The sequence below is a fragment of the Thamnophis elegans genome, chromosome Z (assembly GCF_009769535.1).
Source record: "Thamnophis elegans isolate rThaEle1 chromosome Z, rThaEle1.pri, whole genome shotgun sequence".
Taxonomy (NCBI): Eukaryota; Metazoa; Chordata; class Lepidosauria; order Squamata; family Colubridae; genus Thamnophis; species Thamnophis elegans.
Window position 1 is genome coordinate 62,939,728 of NC_045558.1, and position 15,010 is coordinate 62,954,737.

The 15,010-nt window shown below is 41.3% G+C and overlaps 1 protein-coding gene across 1 annotated transcript in view; it reads left to right on the plus strand.

Moving 5' to 3' along the window:
* The window catches only part of MLH1 (mutL homolog 1), a 98,204-nt gene that overhangs the window by 14,141 nt on the left and 69,053 nt on the right, over window positions 1-15,010 (plus strand). The window contains exons 4-5 of the mRNA XM_032235185.1: window positions 5,539-5,612; window positions 11,827-11,899. Of these exons, the coding sequence (XP_032091076.1) occupies window positions 5,539-5,612; window positions 11,827-11,899 (147 nt within the window). The remainder of the gene's footprint in view (window positions 1-5,538; window positions 5,613-11,826; window positions 11,900-15,010) is intronic.

Sequence of the window (15,010 nt, forward strand, 5' to 3'; positions counted from 1 at the left end):
TGCAGTGGGAGAGTGTATAGCTGTAGGCTGTGAGGAAAACTGTCCATTGGGACATTGGTGGGGCAGCACCTGTGGTGTCTATCGATCGCTAGCCAGAAGTCTGAGAAGGGGCTTCTGGGTCAGTCACCAAGTGAAATGGCGGCCATACACATTTGTGGTAACATTTTATGCCAGCTACGATTGCTAGGTCGAGCTGGCTGTAGTTTCTTTCTGCAGAAGGCAGGGTTCTTGGAAAAAATGCTATTGGGGCTTTAGAGCCATTCAGCAGTCTATGCCTGAGATGGCTCCAACCCCATAAAGGGAAACGTTACAGGCTAGAACCAGTGGCAAAAGTTCATTGTACTGGACTACCATGCTCTCTGACATCAGCAGACTTTGACAGCTTGGAATGCTTTCCCCTCTTTTCGACCCCAAACCATGGAGCTTTACTGTACAAGAGTCGGTGTAATGGTTCTGTCACTGATGCCTTGTGGGGTAGGAACATACTGTAAAAATTTAAAAGTCCCAAGAAGGCTTGTAGTTTCGTTTTGTTGGTGGGAGTTGGTGCCTTCTGAATGGCTTGTATTTTTGCATTGGTTGAATGCAGTCTGGCAGCGTCGATTAGATAGCCTAGGAATTCTACCTGGGGTACTGCAAATTTGCATTTTCTTTTTTTAATCTGAGTCCTACTTCCTGAAAATGGTGTAGCACGGTTAGGGGCTGACAATAGGATGTTGTCACAATAGGAGATGACGTCCGGTATTTCCTGCAGAAGCCTTTGCATTAAACTTTGGAAAATGCCAGGTGCCATGCTGACTCCAAATTGGAGGCGGTGGCACTTGAACATTCCGCTGTGGATCACTATTGTTTGGGACTCAGCTGTGGCACTGTCCACGGGGAGCTGCTTATATTCCTGTGCCAAATGCAGGTTGGCAAAAACTTTTCCTTCTCCTAATGAGTGCAGTAGATGCTGCACAACTGGAACTGGGTAGGCACTCTGTTGGAGGGCTCGGTTCAAGATGCATTTGTAGTCTGCACAAATGCAGATTGAACCATCTGCCTTGATGGGGGTGACAATAGGTGTCTCCCACCTGGCACGATATACAGGTTTGAGGATGCCTGAGTTATTAATTTATCTAATTCTGCTTCAACCTTTGCACATAGTGCAAATGGCACTCTGCGAGGCTAAGATGCCTTGGTGTGACCCGGGGATCTAAATTAAATGAAACTGGGGTGCCATTGTATTTACCTCATGGAATACACTGGCAAATTCTTCGGATAGGATGTCTAAATCGGGGCTGCCTATGTGATTTCTGCCACAAATTCCTAATCCCAGGGGTTCGAACCAGTTGAGGCCCAAAAGGCTAGGTAGGGCTCTTTCGACTTTGACTAATTTTAGCCTCCCAATGAATCCTTTAAACTTTACCTGGAGCTTGCAGCTATCCAGAACTGGGATGCTCTTATTCTGGTAGATTCTGAGCTTTAATTGATAGGGTCTTAGTTGCCTTTGGCAATCCTGGGGACCAACTTCTTAATGGTGCTCCAGGATGCCAATGATAACGAGGATCTGAGTTGACTTCCATGTGGCAGGGTGCTCCCTCTATTTTAACAGAGACAAAAAAAAATCCTGGGGGCTAAGCTGGCTTGCCCTATGACTGTTTCGGCTGAATCTCTCAATATTGCAAAACAGTCATTGCCCCGTCTTATTTGATTTTGGGCTTGTTTTCTAGTAAACATTGGTCCTTCCGGCAACATGATTGCTGGCTAGGATGCGCGGCAAACCCTAGTTAAATGGCCTTTTGACCCACAACACGAGCAGTTTGCATTTTTAAATCTGCAGGCTGTTGATGGGTGATTTCCAATACAGATTGTCTAAGGGGATTTCATTTCACTGGGCCAAGTTTACCTTGTCGTCTTAAGGCAGTGGATGTCATTATCCTCGTCCGTCACCTCACCGGGGTCTAGTTCATCGCAGTGAATCGTGATGGCTTCCTTGGTACTGGCAGGCTGATGGCCTTCTGGATTTTGTCGTTGACAGGTCAGACATTTCGGTAGCATGGGCTTCATCTAGTGCGATTTGGAGTGTTAAGTTAGGCTCGGCCAGGAAGCAGCAATGTAAACGGAGGCATTGCATTCTGCAGACCACTCTATCAAGAAGGACATCTAAGTCACAGTAGGGAGCCGCTGATCACAAATTGATTAATAGTCTCGCCCTCAGATTGGTTTCTGTTGTGAAACGTGTGATAGTGGGCAATTTGAGAAAGCCTTGGGGCGTATTTGTTTTAAGCTTTGCTAATAATTCGTCCAAAGGTACCAAAGTTACCAGCTGAGGTACAATGAGAGCCCACGCCGTTTCAAACACTTTGTTACCAAAGAAACTTTAAAAAGTAGGCTTTTTACTGTCGCTGGAGAGTTCTCCATAATGATTGGCTACAAGGAAACATTCAAATCACGCTAAATAAGATCCCATGTGAATGCCGCAAATGTGGTTAGCGCAGCCATTACTGTCAGACCAACACTCCCCCTTTCCCCTTCCCTCTGGTGGCTTCAGCTGAGGAGGAAACTCTCCAGCCTTTTGGGCATGCTCTTTTCTTCCCTCCCCCCCCAGTGGTTTTAGCCTGAGGAGGATTGCTGTAGCATGGTGAGTGCGGTGTAGGCTAGTCCCATTCTTGTCTCTGCTGGGTGGGTGATAATTCGCTTCCCGCTTTGCCTCCCAGTCACTTGTCCCTTTGACTTTGTTCGTGCTGGGAAAGAAGGGGAGGAAGGTTTGTGTCACGTAACAGTGGCTGAGGGAAGGGGCTCTTCTTCTGCAGGACAAGCATCAAAGGAAATGCCCCCCCCCCTCGGGAGGCCAGGGGAGTGAGCAGCGGGAAGGTGAGGTTAAAATGCCAGTTATCTCCAGGTATTTTCCTGATAAATTGATTCACACACAGAACCCCTCCCTGGGCCTGTGGCCAAGTTTGAAAAAAGCTGCTCAAGAAATGATCAGCTCTATCTGTCTCTCTAGATTGGTGCTAACAAGCCATTTCAGCTTAGTCACATGACCACCCAAAACCTGATGGGCATGCTTCTCCCATGAGCCCCATCCCCTTGCCCCCTGGGCCTTCTAAGCACACTATGCTCCAAGGCTTTGTGGAAAATGTCTGGAAGTCAATGGAAGGGTACTTTGGATCTCCTCCCCCCCTCCAAAAAAAGGGCCACAAAGAGGCCCTGAGGGATCTAACCAGCATTGCCTGCAAGAGCTAAATTTTGAATGGACATTTCAGGCATTTTGAACTCTATTTTTGGATGTTGGAGAATTGTTGGAAAAAGATGGACACTGATGCCTTTCCTATTGGGAAAGCTGGATTGTGTTCCCTAAAATCAGAGAAAGGCAGCCCTGAAAATATCAGAATTTGATCAGAAATGGAGATAGCTTAACTAGAAAGGCTGTGGCCCTTGTGGCTTCTAGACCAGTTTCAGAGTGATGATAGATTGCTGATTTTTTCTTCCATCCAGGAGCTCTCCTATATAAAATATATAATTTCAATTGTATCAAAGAGGGCTGTAGTTACTTGCTTCCCTCCATAGATTCTGTGATGTTGGTAAACCTGCTCAAAACATCACAGCATCCTACTGAAGTCTTCAGAGTCACTGAAGAACACTTAAAACTGTTCGCCTCAAGCAGCACCTGGGATTTTGAGGGAAACCATAATGCTGATGCAATGAAAGTTTGCAGGAAGCAGTTTCCTCCAAGTCTGACTTCTACCTTGAAAGATCTCTGGAGAGGAGGAGAGGATGGTGGGGGGGAGCAGCATAAGGGAAAGCTGCCCCAACAAGCTAGCATCCTTACCACTCATAATTTGAAACAGGGCTTCCCTTTTGAGAAGGCCCAGCCTCATGCAGGACCAGTGAGTGCTGCCCCTGCCACCTTCTCTTACTCTCCAGATATTTGCCAAGGCAGAATTTGGACTCAGAGGAAACTGCTTTCTGCAAACCTTCTCCTCCACGTTTCCACATATATCAGTGGCGACCTCCGCCTCCTTCTTTGCTGTGAGGGTGCATCAGACGGGGGAATGCCAACAGTCTGGGATTGGGAGAAGAATATCTCCTTTGGCGTGCTGTGCACACACACCCACACATCCACCCACACCCACACATCCACCCACACATCCACCCACACACCCATTCCAAGTTTGGAGATTTTTATCCACATTTGATCTTACAAACTACCAATCATGCCTCGGCTTGGGGAGAAGGCTCTCCTTCCTAAGTGGATAAAAGTCCCCAAATTTGGAATGGGTGTATGTAAGTGCATGCATGCACTTGGCTGCCAGAAGTTTGAGGTAAGCTTGTGGGGCACCAAATTGTCCCAGATCAAGTTAGCTGGTATGACTTGTTCCGTCCTGAGTTAGCCATGCCCAGTGAGTGGCATTATGCTGGCCACGCCCACCCATTTGGCCACGCCCAGTGAGCTGTGTCAAGCTGGCCATGCCCACCCAGTCATCCCCCCCACCCTGAGATCAACCGTAGCCCTGATGTGGCCCTCCATGAAATTGAGTTTGACATCCCTGCTCTAGAAGGATCAGTGCAGGCCTCATGAGTGTGTGTCTTTGCTCAAGGTCTGAAAATCTTGCTTGTATTTCAGCAGGGAAGATTATCAGTTCATGAATGGAGACTTCCATGGTTTCTCCCAGCCTAGATTCCTTATCTGGGACTCTGTCTGTTTAACAACCAGTGATATTGCTTAATAACAACTAGCATTGCAGGGATGATAGTTTTTGAGCTAAACATCATGTGGACTCTTGCTGAATTTTGGCTTTACTCAGTGATTGAGTTTCTGGTTCCAATTGTGGTTCCATTAGTTGAGGACTACTGTAAATAAATTTAATTCCCGACTCTCTTTCAGGAGCTTAAGGTTAATATCGGTAGCTACCAGCTGAAACAATTTAGGATCTTAATATTTCAGAAATCATTCCTTCTATCTTCATAACATTTGCTGAGTGTAGTTAGTTTTGCATACACACTCTTTACGTAATATCCACAAACCAAGGGAAATCTAACTGTATTGTGACTTGGCTTTTCTGCGTATTTAGGTAATTAAAAAATTAACTTAATGTTCATTAAGTAAAATTTGTTTATATAGTTTACAAAATAGATATAGAATTATTAGCCATTATTTAGAAAGCACAACAAAGTCTAAAGCAGATTTTGAAATAAGTATTTTGTTAAATACCTGAGTTGCATGTCATCTATGCATTTTAAATGCCTACTTTTTTTCTCAGTCAAACGTTGGATAATTTATCTCAAAATGGAGATCATTTGCTCTCTAATTAGAGCAAGAGTCATAACATGATGCCTCTTTTACCCTCCAATTAGCCATAAAACTTCAAAATTAAATAAAAATAGAAAATGCTCCTTGTTACATGAGATCGCCAAATTTTGTGAGCTTGTGCATGCCTGAATTGTAAATGCATCTATTACAGATAAAGAATAGAGATATTTGTTGAAAGCAGTGAAGTGTCATGTTTATATGAAGTAATGTTGCTTTTAAAACTGAACTTAACTTCTTTTCTCTAGGCGTTGGCTAGTATAAGTCATATTGCTCATATTACTATAACTTCTAAAACAGCTGATGGAAAATGTGCCTACAGGTAGGTATGTTTAGTATATAAATGTTTATTTATTTATTTATTTTAGGAAATTTTATTGCTACCTAATCACACATGGTGACTTACAGGAATATAAAAACCTCATATATAAAAATAAAACTAATAAAAATATAATAACTCCCCACCTTGATGATATCACCCGAGCCATTTAATAGGCTCCATCCCGCTCCGGGTTCCCCAAGTCTGCTGGCAGAACCAGGTCTTCAGTGCCTTCTGGAAGAGTGTTAGAGTGGGGGCCATTCTAATCTCTGCCGGAATGCTGTTCCAGAGAGGAGCCACCAGGAGAAGGCCCTTTTTCTGAGTCTCACCAGGTGTATTTCCCTGGGGATAAAACCCACAAGATTCCTTGCCTCCCTGCTCTTGTGGGAGTTGTGAGTCTAGGAGAACCCAAATTATGCACAGGATCTATTGGGGTAATGCCACCCATTCAAAACCAAAGGTAGCAATTCTCCCTGGACCAAAGAACCCCAAACCCAGAGCTACGCAGTTTTGCTAGGGTTCAGTTTCAATCCGTCGCTCCCCATTCAGCCCATAATAGCTTCCAGGCACTGCAAGAGGGAAGACACTGCATCACTTAACTCACCACGGGCTGAGACATACAACAGTATTATCAGCATTTTGATGATATGTCCATGGTGACAGATGATCTCACTCAACAGAGTCATATAAATGTTGAACAGGAGTGGGTAGAGTACTGAACCCTGCAAAGCTGGGGGCGAGGTCTGATCTCTCCCCTCCTATCAACATTGACTGAGAGTGGCTGCAGAGGAAGGAAGTGAACCAGGATAGCTCAGGGTCTCCCACTCCTATCTTCCGAAGTTATTCCAGACAAATACCATGGTCAATGGTATCAAAAGTTGCCAAGAAGTAGAACAAGGATGGATGCACTACCCCTATCCCGTTCCTGCCAGAGATCCCCCAAAAGCGCAACCAATGCTGTTTCTGTCCCATATCCAGGCCTAACTCATTACTGATATAGGTCTAGATAATCAGTTTCATCCAGAAACCTCGAGCTGCCGCACAACCCACCTTCTCAACAACCTTCCCCAAAAAGTGGAATTGGAAATTATCCAACAGGGTGGAATCCAGTGATGGCTTCTTAAGAAGAGGGTGGATGACAGCCTCCTTAAAGTGGGCACTACCCCCTCCTGTAGAGAAGTATTAATCACCGCCAGAGTCTACCCGCCTATCACGTCCTGGGAAGCTTTCACAAGCCAGGAGGGACATGGATCTAAAATACAGGTACTTCCATGCATACTCCCTAGGATCCTGTCTGCTTTCCCATGAGGAACAGATCAAACCATTCCCAAACAACAGGGCAAGAACCTGCTTCGGGCTTCCATTAGACCAGCAACTATGGTAGCATCATAACTGGGAGAAATGTTGAGTGATTTTGTCAGAAAATCCATGAATTCCTCAGTGTGCTCCTTCAGGTGGACCTCAACCTCCTCCTTCCCCAGGAGGAGGCAGCTCACCTTAAAGAGGGTCACTGGGCAATTATCTGCAGATGCAATTAGTGTGGAAAAGTATTTACACTTCGCCGCACAAATCACCACAAGGTAGGCCTCAATAGTGACTCTTACCTGTGTTTGATCGAATTCATCCCTTTTGCCAGCGGTTCTCTAGATGTCTCTTCATCCATTTCATCCCTCTCAGTTCCTCTGTATATCATGGAGGGCAGAGAGGTCTATGGGTGAAGAGAGATTCTATGGTGCAATCCTATCCGGAGCCTCAATTACCTTCCTATTCCAAATAGTGACTAAGAGTTGGCTGGACTGTGCAGCAGATCTGCAGTTATAACCTTCAGCTCCTTCTGGAACCCATCAGAGTCCACTAATTGATGGGGGCGGACCAATTAATATGTCCCACTTTTTTGCGGGGGGGTGGGGTGGGGTGTATAGCTTTTGAAAAACTCATAGCCATCAGAGTGTAATCCGACAATGACTGGGACCAAGGACAAATCCACCAATTTCAGGTCACATAAGCACTGCTCTGACAAGAACATCAAATCGGGTGTGTGACCACTATTCCTAGTTGGGCCCTGGATGACTTGGGAGAGGCCCATGGAATTATGGTTTCCATGAAATCTTGGGCTACCTCTTTCCTCATCCCCAGAAATGGGAGGTTGAAGTCCCACAGAACTATAAGCCAGGGGAACTCCACTGCCAGTCCTGTTCCCAGGAACCTGGGTAGGGAAGCAGGTACAGCTGATCCCACCTGATCCAAACTAAGAAAAGGGTCTCACAGCTGGGCACTTGTGGAGGACTGCTCCTGGAGGCTGCTGGGATTCTCTGGTCTAGACTGGTGCCATGATTGATAACCCTTTGGCACATTTCTAAGAGGGGAACATCTCCCTTTTGTGGGGCCAGTCAGGTTTCAGTTATGCAAGCCAGATCGGCCTTCTCTTCAAGGATCAAATTGGCAATAAGGCTAGCTTTATTGCATTCTGCTCTGACATTTAAAAGCAGCAGCCTTAGACTACGACACCACAGATCAAGTGACCAGATAAATGAGGAGGTGAGTACAAGGGGGCAGAACACAAGACCGGTACTAAACCGAGGTTGTCTTTTTCGTGCCTGCCCCCTTCCTTGCCTCCCGTATCTCCCATTATGACATCACTGAAATATACTGCCCTCCTCTGCCTTCCCTGAAAAACATTCTCATTACTAACATTCTTCCTTAAACGGTGGGAAACCTCCTCCACTGACAAATTGTCACGGCAAGGTGAGCCTTACAGACACTATAGCACTTGCTCTTAGTGTCCTCAAACTCATATCATCCTTCCTCATTGCTGCAGAGGAGTCACATCCAGCACCTGTTTACTACCAACACACTCATAATACAGCCACCCAATGCACAAACAGCACCGCTGCCAGTTGCTCTCACCTGCCAAGCAGGGAGCACCCCTTTTCCAGCTTTCACCAGGGGAGAGGGACCAACACACTGCCTTTCACTCAACTTCCCTCCAGTCCCAAATTCCCAAATAGTCTTCCCAGGCAATTACAGAACGTTCAGGAGATTGCAAAAAGTAGTCGAAAGAGTAGCCAGAAGGCCTGCTATGCTGCACTAGATATTGTAGCAGTGGGTAGTTGTACGATTGTCCTGAAGTTCACACAGTTCCAAGCTCCCACTCACCAGTTAACCTCAAAAATCCCAATGCAGCTTGTCACATTCCACAGCATTCATGACCACATGAGTAGGCCCAGCTGCCGACAAAGACAAGGGAAGCTTGTTTCTTCTGTCAGCTCTGTCTCCATCATAAGATCCACGCCATCATTCAGCTGCTGGTTCTGGCACGCTCAGACCAAGGTTTAGCTCCAGCTGATTACTGAATAGAAGACAGTTCAAAGAGATCTAGGGGAATCCAGGGAAATGTTGCATATGTGTCAGCTAGTATCACTATAGATTTTTTTATTTAAGTATTTATTATATATTTGTTAGTTAGTTATTTGTTTGTTTATCCAGTTCTAAAGTTGCCTGTCTCTATAGTTACTTTGGGCTGCTTATAGTATTAAAAACAGTTCAAAGCAACATAGACAAAGAAAAAATTGATGAACATTCAGAGAGAGCAAAAAAATACACAATTGAAACAGCTTTTAATAAGAGGCAAATCATATTAAACAAAATGAATAAAACAATTATTAGCAGCACTAATACTACTATTGAAAATCTAGGAGACTCTTGACAAAAGAACAATGTAAAACAAAGGATTGTAAACGTACTAATGTGTGCATAGAATGTTAATAGTTGAAACTAACACAAAAATTACATTGTGACAGAAGATGAATGTTTCTAATACAATGTTTAACAAAGCCTTCTCTTGCTATAGAAACGGTGAAGAAACCTATTCCTTGTGGTTATAGGATACAATAAGCCAGTGATGGCTAACTTTTTTTGGCTCGCGTGCCAAAAGGGGGGGCACAGGGGGGGCATATGTGGGCATGACACACCATAATACAATGCTCCTGAAGGTCCCTGAAGGCTCCAGAGGACTAAAAACGGCCCTACGGACAAACCAGAAGTGACTTCTGGTTTACTTGTAGGGTTGTTTTTTGCTCTCCAGAGACTTCAGGGAAGCCTCCGGAAGGCCCTTGAAGGCTCCGGAGGGCTAAAACCGGCCTACAAGCAAACCGGAAATCCATTCCCAAACTTCCAGTTTGCCCATAGGGCCGGTTTTTTGTGCTCCGGAGGCTTCAGGGAAGCTCCTGAAGCCTCCAGAGGGCCTCCGTGTGTGTGTGTGTGTGTGTGTGCACGCGCATGTTTTTGCCCTCCCCAGGACCTATAAAACTTTTGAATTTGGCTTCATGCTTGTATGTCTTCTGAAAATGTTTAACTGTTTGACTTGGAATCTAATAGCAATATTCAATTAATTTATACAGTCATAGATCACAGACCAGAACAAACAAAAATATTCTGTAAATATACAATTATAAAATCTAATATAAATAAAAAAACAGTAAAATCTGATAAAATCCAATTTGTCAAATATATGGTCTAATTATCCAAAAATTACAATCCATAAACTATGTGGCCATAGTTAGTTTAATACTAAAAGGGAAAGAAGAAACGTGTGCAATGGTTTGCCACATTTGTTGTATAAAATAGCTATGGTGGATTAGACATGTATTTCCGATGATTCCCAGTGCTGCTGTGCAGAATCTAGCTACCTGCATTGTAGTTTGGACTGTCGTTAAGCAGCCATTGGAGATAAGCAGTGTCAGAACGGCCGGGAAACTAGCAATTATTGGAAGAATGTGTTTTTTTGAATCTCTCTACTCTCTCTAAAAGAAATATGGACCATAATAGCAATATATTTTATTAAAAAATATTAACAAAACTAAACAACCTCTATTATACTTTGGGCTTTAAAATCCAAGATATCTTCTACTGAATCAAATCCCACCTATTCAGTTGCTTTGGCTTTGCCCAAGAAAGACTTTGGAGAAGTTTTTCCCCCCTCAATGGTGTCTAACTAAAATATTGCTGGTACATAGAGAAATAGACTGAATGAGAAAGTTTGTTCTTTTCTTTATTCTGTGTTGGGCTAGTATGTCCTATTGTACATGTTACTATAACTTCCAATACAGCTGATCCAGACAAAAGTAAACAACCTAATACTAGATCTGGGCCACTACCAAAATGGGATTTTGCAACTGGAACCTCCCACCCAAATACTTTATCTTTCCGCGACTATGAGTAATTATGGAGATCCTCCTGGACTAAAACTCCTTTGCTAGCATTCTTCTTGGTGCACCATTTGTGCCCTTTCTGCACCAGGCGACCTTTACTATGGTCATTCATGCCTTGGTCAACTCCTGTCCAGATTACGTCAGTATGCTGTATATGGAGTTGCCCTAGAAGACCACCCATAAACTTCTACTGATCCAGATGCATGCAGGTCAGCAGTGTCACGTAATGGGATCGGAGGGTTGGCTAGGTAAACATATCGGTTATGTGAGCTGCATGGCTTCCAATTTTCTTAGTGCAATTCAAGTTGGCTTCCCAGTAGGCAACTTATCAATGTTTATATAAGTAAATAAATACATAATACTGGGTGGCGTGGCTAAGAACACATCATTTTGCATTGTTATGTATTGTCAGTATATATAGTACAGCAACCCAAGGACAAATAAAAGCGAATATTCTGGAAAGAGTACAGGTATAATAAAAATGGCGATCGGAAAGCACATGTCCTGAAAGGTGTGGTTAAAGTATTAGCAGTGATGAAAAAGTAAAATATTCTTTAACATTTCAAATATTTTCAACTGACTTTTTCCTTTGAGCAGCATGCAATATTTAGATTAACTTTTAGGCTATTGCTTGTAAAGCCTACTGTGTAACAATGGTTTATGGTACTTTCTAAAGTAGTCCCAAGCGATAGCTAATCTTGTATTCCTTTGAGCCAATTATACAAATTATTTAATTAGAATTTTCTGCTCCCTGCCAGCCCATTTAAAATGATTAATTAATCTGAGGATAAATAGATAGATCTGTTATGTTTTCCTCCAGGAGTTTGTGAATCACACCTAGCTCATTAAACTGTAAAAGAGTCATGTTTCGTTTCTGTAATGAACCTGCTAAGAGATAGTTTGCTTCTCTTTAGCTTAAAGATTTAGAAAATAGCATAGTGAAACTGTATGGTCTCCATTTGTTCTTGAAATTTGAAGAGCTAACTCTTGTTTTGTTTTACTATCAGGGCAAATTACTCTGATGGAAAACTGAAGAGCATTCCAAAACCTTGTGCAGGAAACCAAGGAACTCAGATCATAGTAGGTTACTTCCATTTTTAATGTTTACAATTTGGAGTAGCCACTTTTTCCAATAACTTTACACTCTAGAGCTAACTTTATTGTAGTTTATCACAGCAGGAATACATCATTGTAGACAACTGGGAGTGGAGGATTTGCTGTACTTAACCTCAATGTTTTTGAAGCAGCTGTTATCACTGAAAACCCATGGAGAGATAACAAGAGTATCTCCTTTCAGTAAAAAACTGGGATGTGTGCGGCCTGCCCATGACACATCCAGCCTGCAGGCTGCCAGTTTGACAGGTTTTTTTTTTGCTAGTGTGCATGTCTACCACATATGATAGTATGTTCCTTGGGGCTGACTGCATTTACACCAATCCGGTGAACTATTTGAAAACATTTTCACTAGTGGTAAATGCCATCTGTAGAACATATTGTATAAGTTTTCTTTGTAGGCTGTCAACATTGTCAATTTGTAATTCCCTCCCCCCAAGCTTTTCCCATTTCTCTAATTCTATGTTGTAGCCAAACTTTTTTGCCCAAGTTATCATAGTTTCCTTCACTATTTCTTCTTCTATTTTAAATCACAGTAAATAATTGTATATTTTTCTAATCAGTTTTTCTTCTGTCCCTTGTAAAATTTAATCTAATTCTTGTAGTTCTTTATAGAATCCATATAATTCTAAATCTTACTTGTATCTGGTCTGAATCTACTATATGGCCACCAATCAATGTCTATTCCCTGGTTTTTTAGTTCTTGTTTCGTTTTAAATTTCTCCTGGTTATCTAATAGGTCTTCATATCTTATTATTTTGTTTACATTGGGATAGATTAGTGCTTCCATAATTGATAACCAAATTGGTACTTTGTTGTAGTGATTTCTTTTAATTTTTACCATGTTTGTAATAGAGCGTTTCTAATTTGTTGTGTTTGGAAGTAACTGTGTATTTTGTTTTTCTCATCCTATATGAAAGCATACCAACCTAATTATAAGTCATGTCCTTCTATTGTTAAAATTCTTTTATTCTTCAGTTTTATCCAAACTCTTATCCATGTAAGAGCAGCTGCCTGATAGTAAACCTGGGAGCCCAAAGCCGCCTTTCTCTTTACTATCCTGTAATAGTTTTAATTTGATACGTGGTTTTTTCCCCCCCTAACCAAATGAATGTTGTTGTTAGTTTGTTTAGTTATTAAAAAAAAATTCCTAGGCTTATTAGTACTACTTGGAATAAAATCAGAAGATCTGGTAATACATTCATTTGATTGTGGCTATTCTTCCCATGAGTGAAAGTTGCAGTTTTCTCCAATTTTCTAGATGTTTTTTTATTTGTTGCATAGTCTTGTTAATAATTCTCTTCTTTGATCGATGAACATTTTTCTGTTAGCCAAATTCCCAAATATTTCACTTTCTTTATCATCTGCATCCCTATTTTTTCCTCCAATTCTTTCTCCTGTTTTTTAGTAAGATTTTTTTGTTGTTATCTTTGTTTTGCTCTTTTTGGTTTTGAGACCTGCTACCTTGCTAAATTCTTCTTTTTTTGTATTAATTTAGATCCTGATTCTAATGGTTCTTTAGGATAAATACTAAGTCGTCTTCAAACCCTGGAACTTTATATTCTTCTTTTTTATTTTTAGACCTTTATTTCTTGTTCCTGTCTAATTTCCAATAGTAGTATCTCTAAAATTAAGATGAAGAATAGGGGCAATAGGGGGCGTACTAATCTATATCTTTAGAGATATCAAATTCTTCTTGGTGTCTCCATTTATTATTTACTTTTGCCTTTTTGGGTCGAATATATTGTTTCTACCATCTTCACAAATTTCTCTCCAAAATGCATGTTTTTTAATTGTGTAATAATGAACTACCAATTCAAGTTGTCAAAGGCTTTTGGGACATCTAGAAAAATCAATGCAACTTGTTTTCTAGGGTGTGCTTCGTAATATTCTAGTGTATTTGTAATTATTCTCATATTATTTTCAATTGTCTTGTTGATAAAAATCCATTTTGGTCTGGATGAATAAATTCATTTAGTACTTTTTTTTAGTCTTTCTGAAATTATGGATGTAAATTTTGTAGTCTACATTTAATAATGAAATGGGTCTGTAATTCTTTATCTGTTGGTGGTCCTAATCTTCTTTTGGTATAAGTGTAACGTATGTCAGTCCATGTTTTTGGTAGTTTGGCCTCTGCAAATGTTTCATTGTACAAATCCAGCATTACTATTTCTATTGGTTCTTGTATGGTCTTATAAAGTTCTGCAGAGAGTCTATCTGGGCCCAGTGTCTTATTGTTTTTTTGTCTCTTCACTGCTTTAGATAGTTCCATCATTGTTATTTTCCCATTTAACATTTCTCTTTTCGTCTCCACAGTTTTATTAAATTCAGCTTATCTAGGTATTGTTCAATGTTGTCTTGTAGTATGTTTTTGATTGTATAGACTTAAAAAAAATGCATTATATATTTTTTATCTTCTCTCCAATGTTGTATATTTCCTTTCTCATCTTGTAGTTGATGTATTATTCTCTTCTCCTTTCTTTTTTTAACATAGACTAACCAACTTTCCGGCTTGTTTGCGTTTTCAAAAAAGTTCTGTTTAGCTATTTTGATTTTTTGAGCCATTTCCTCCTGTGTCATCAAATTAAGTCTATATTTTATCAAATCTCTTTTTCTTTTCTTTTCTTTTTGGGGGGTTCTTTCTGCAGATCCGATTCTAGTTTTTTAAGTTCTTTCTCTAGTAACTCTTGTTGTTGTTTCTTTTTCTTATTTTTCTTGTCACATATGCTATTGTCAGTCCTTTGCAATGATGTTTCTTCTTTTCTGTTTACTTTATACAAGAGATTCATTTCCTTTTCCATTTTATATATCTTTACCTTTCAGTATATTTGATTCATTGTCCATTTCCTCCTCTTTTCTCTCTTCTCCACGTCACTTTTATTGGGTTATGATGATTGGGATATAATCATTATATCCAGCTCTTCAGTATCCCTTCTCAGTCCCGGTGTCATCCATACCATGTCTATCCATGATCATGATTTATGTGGGTTTGAGTAAAATTATATTTTAATAATTTTGAAGAAAAGTACATAGATATTAAGGGAGTCAGGGGCTAAGTGACTAAGACACTGAGCTTTT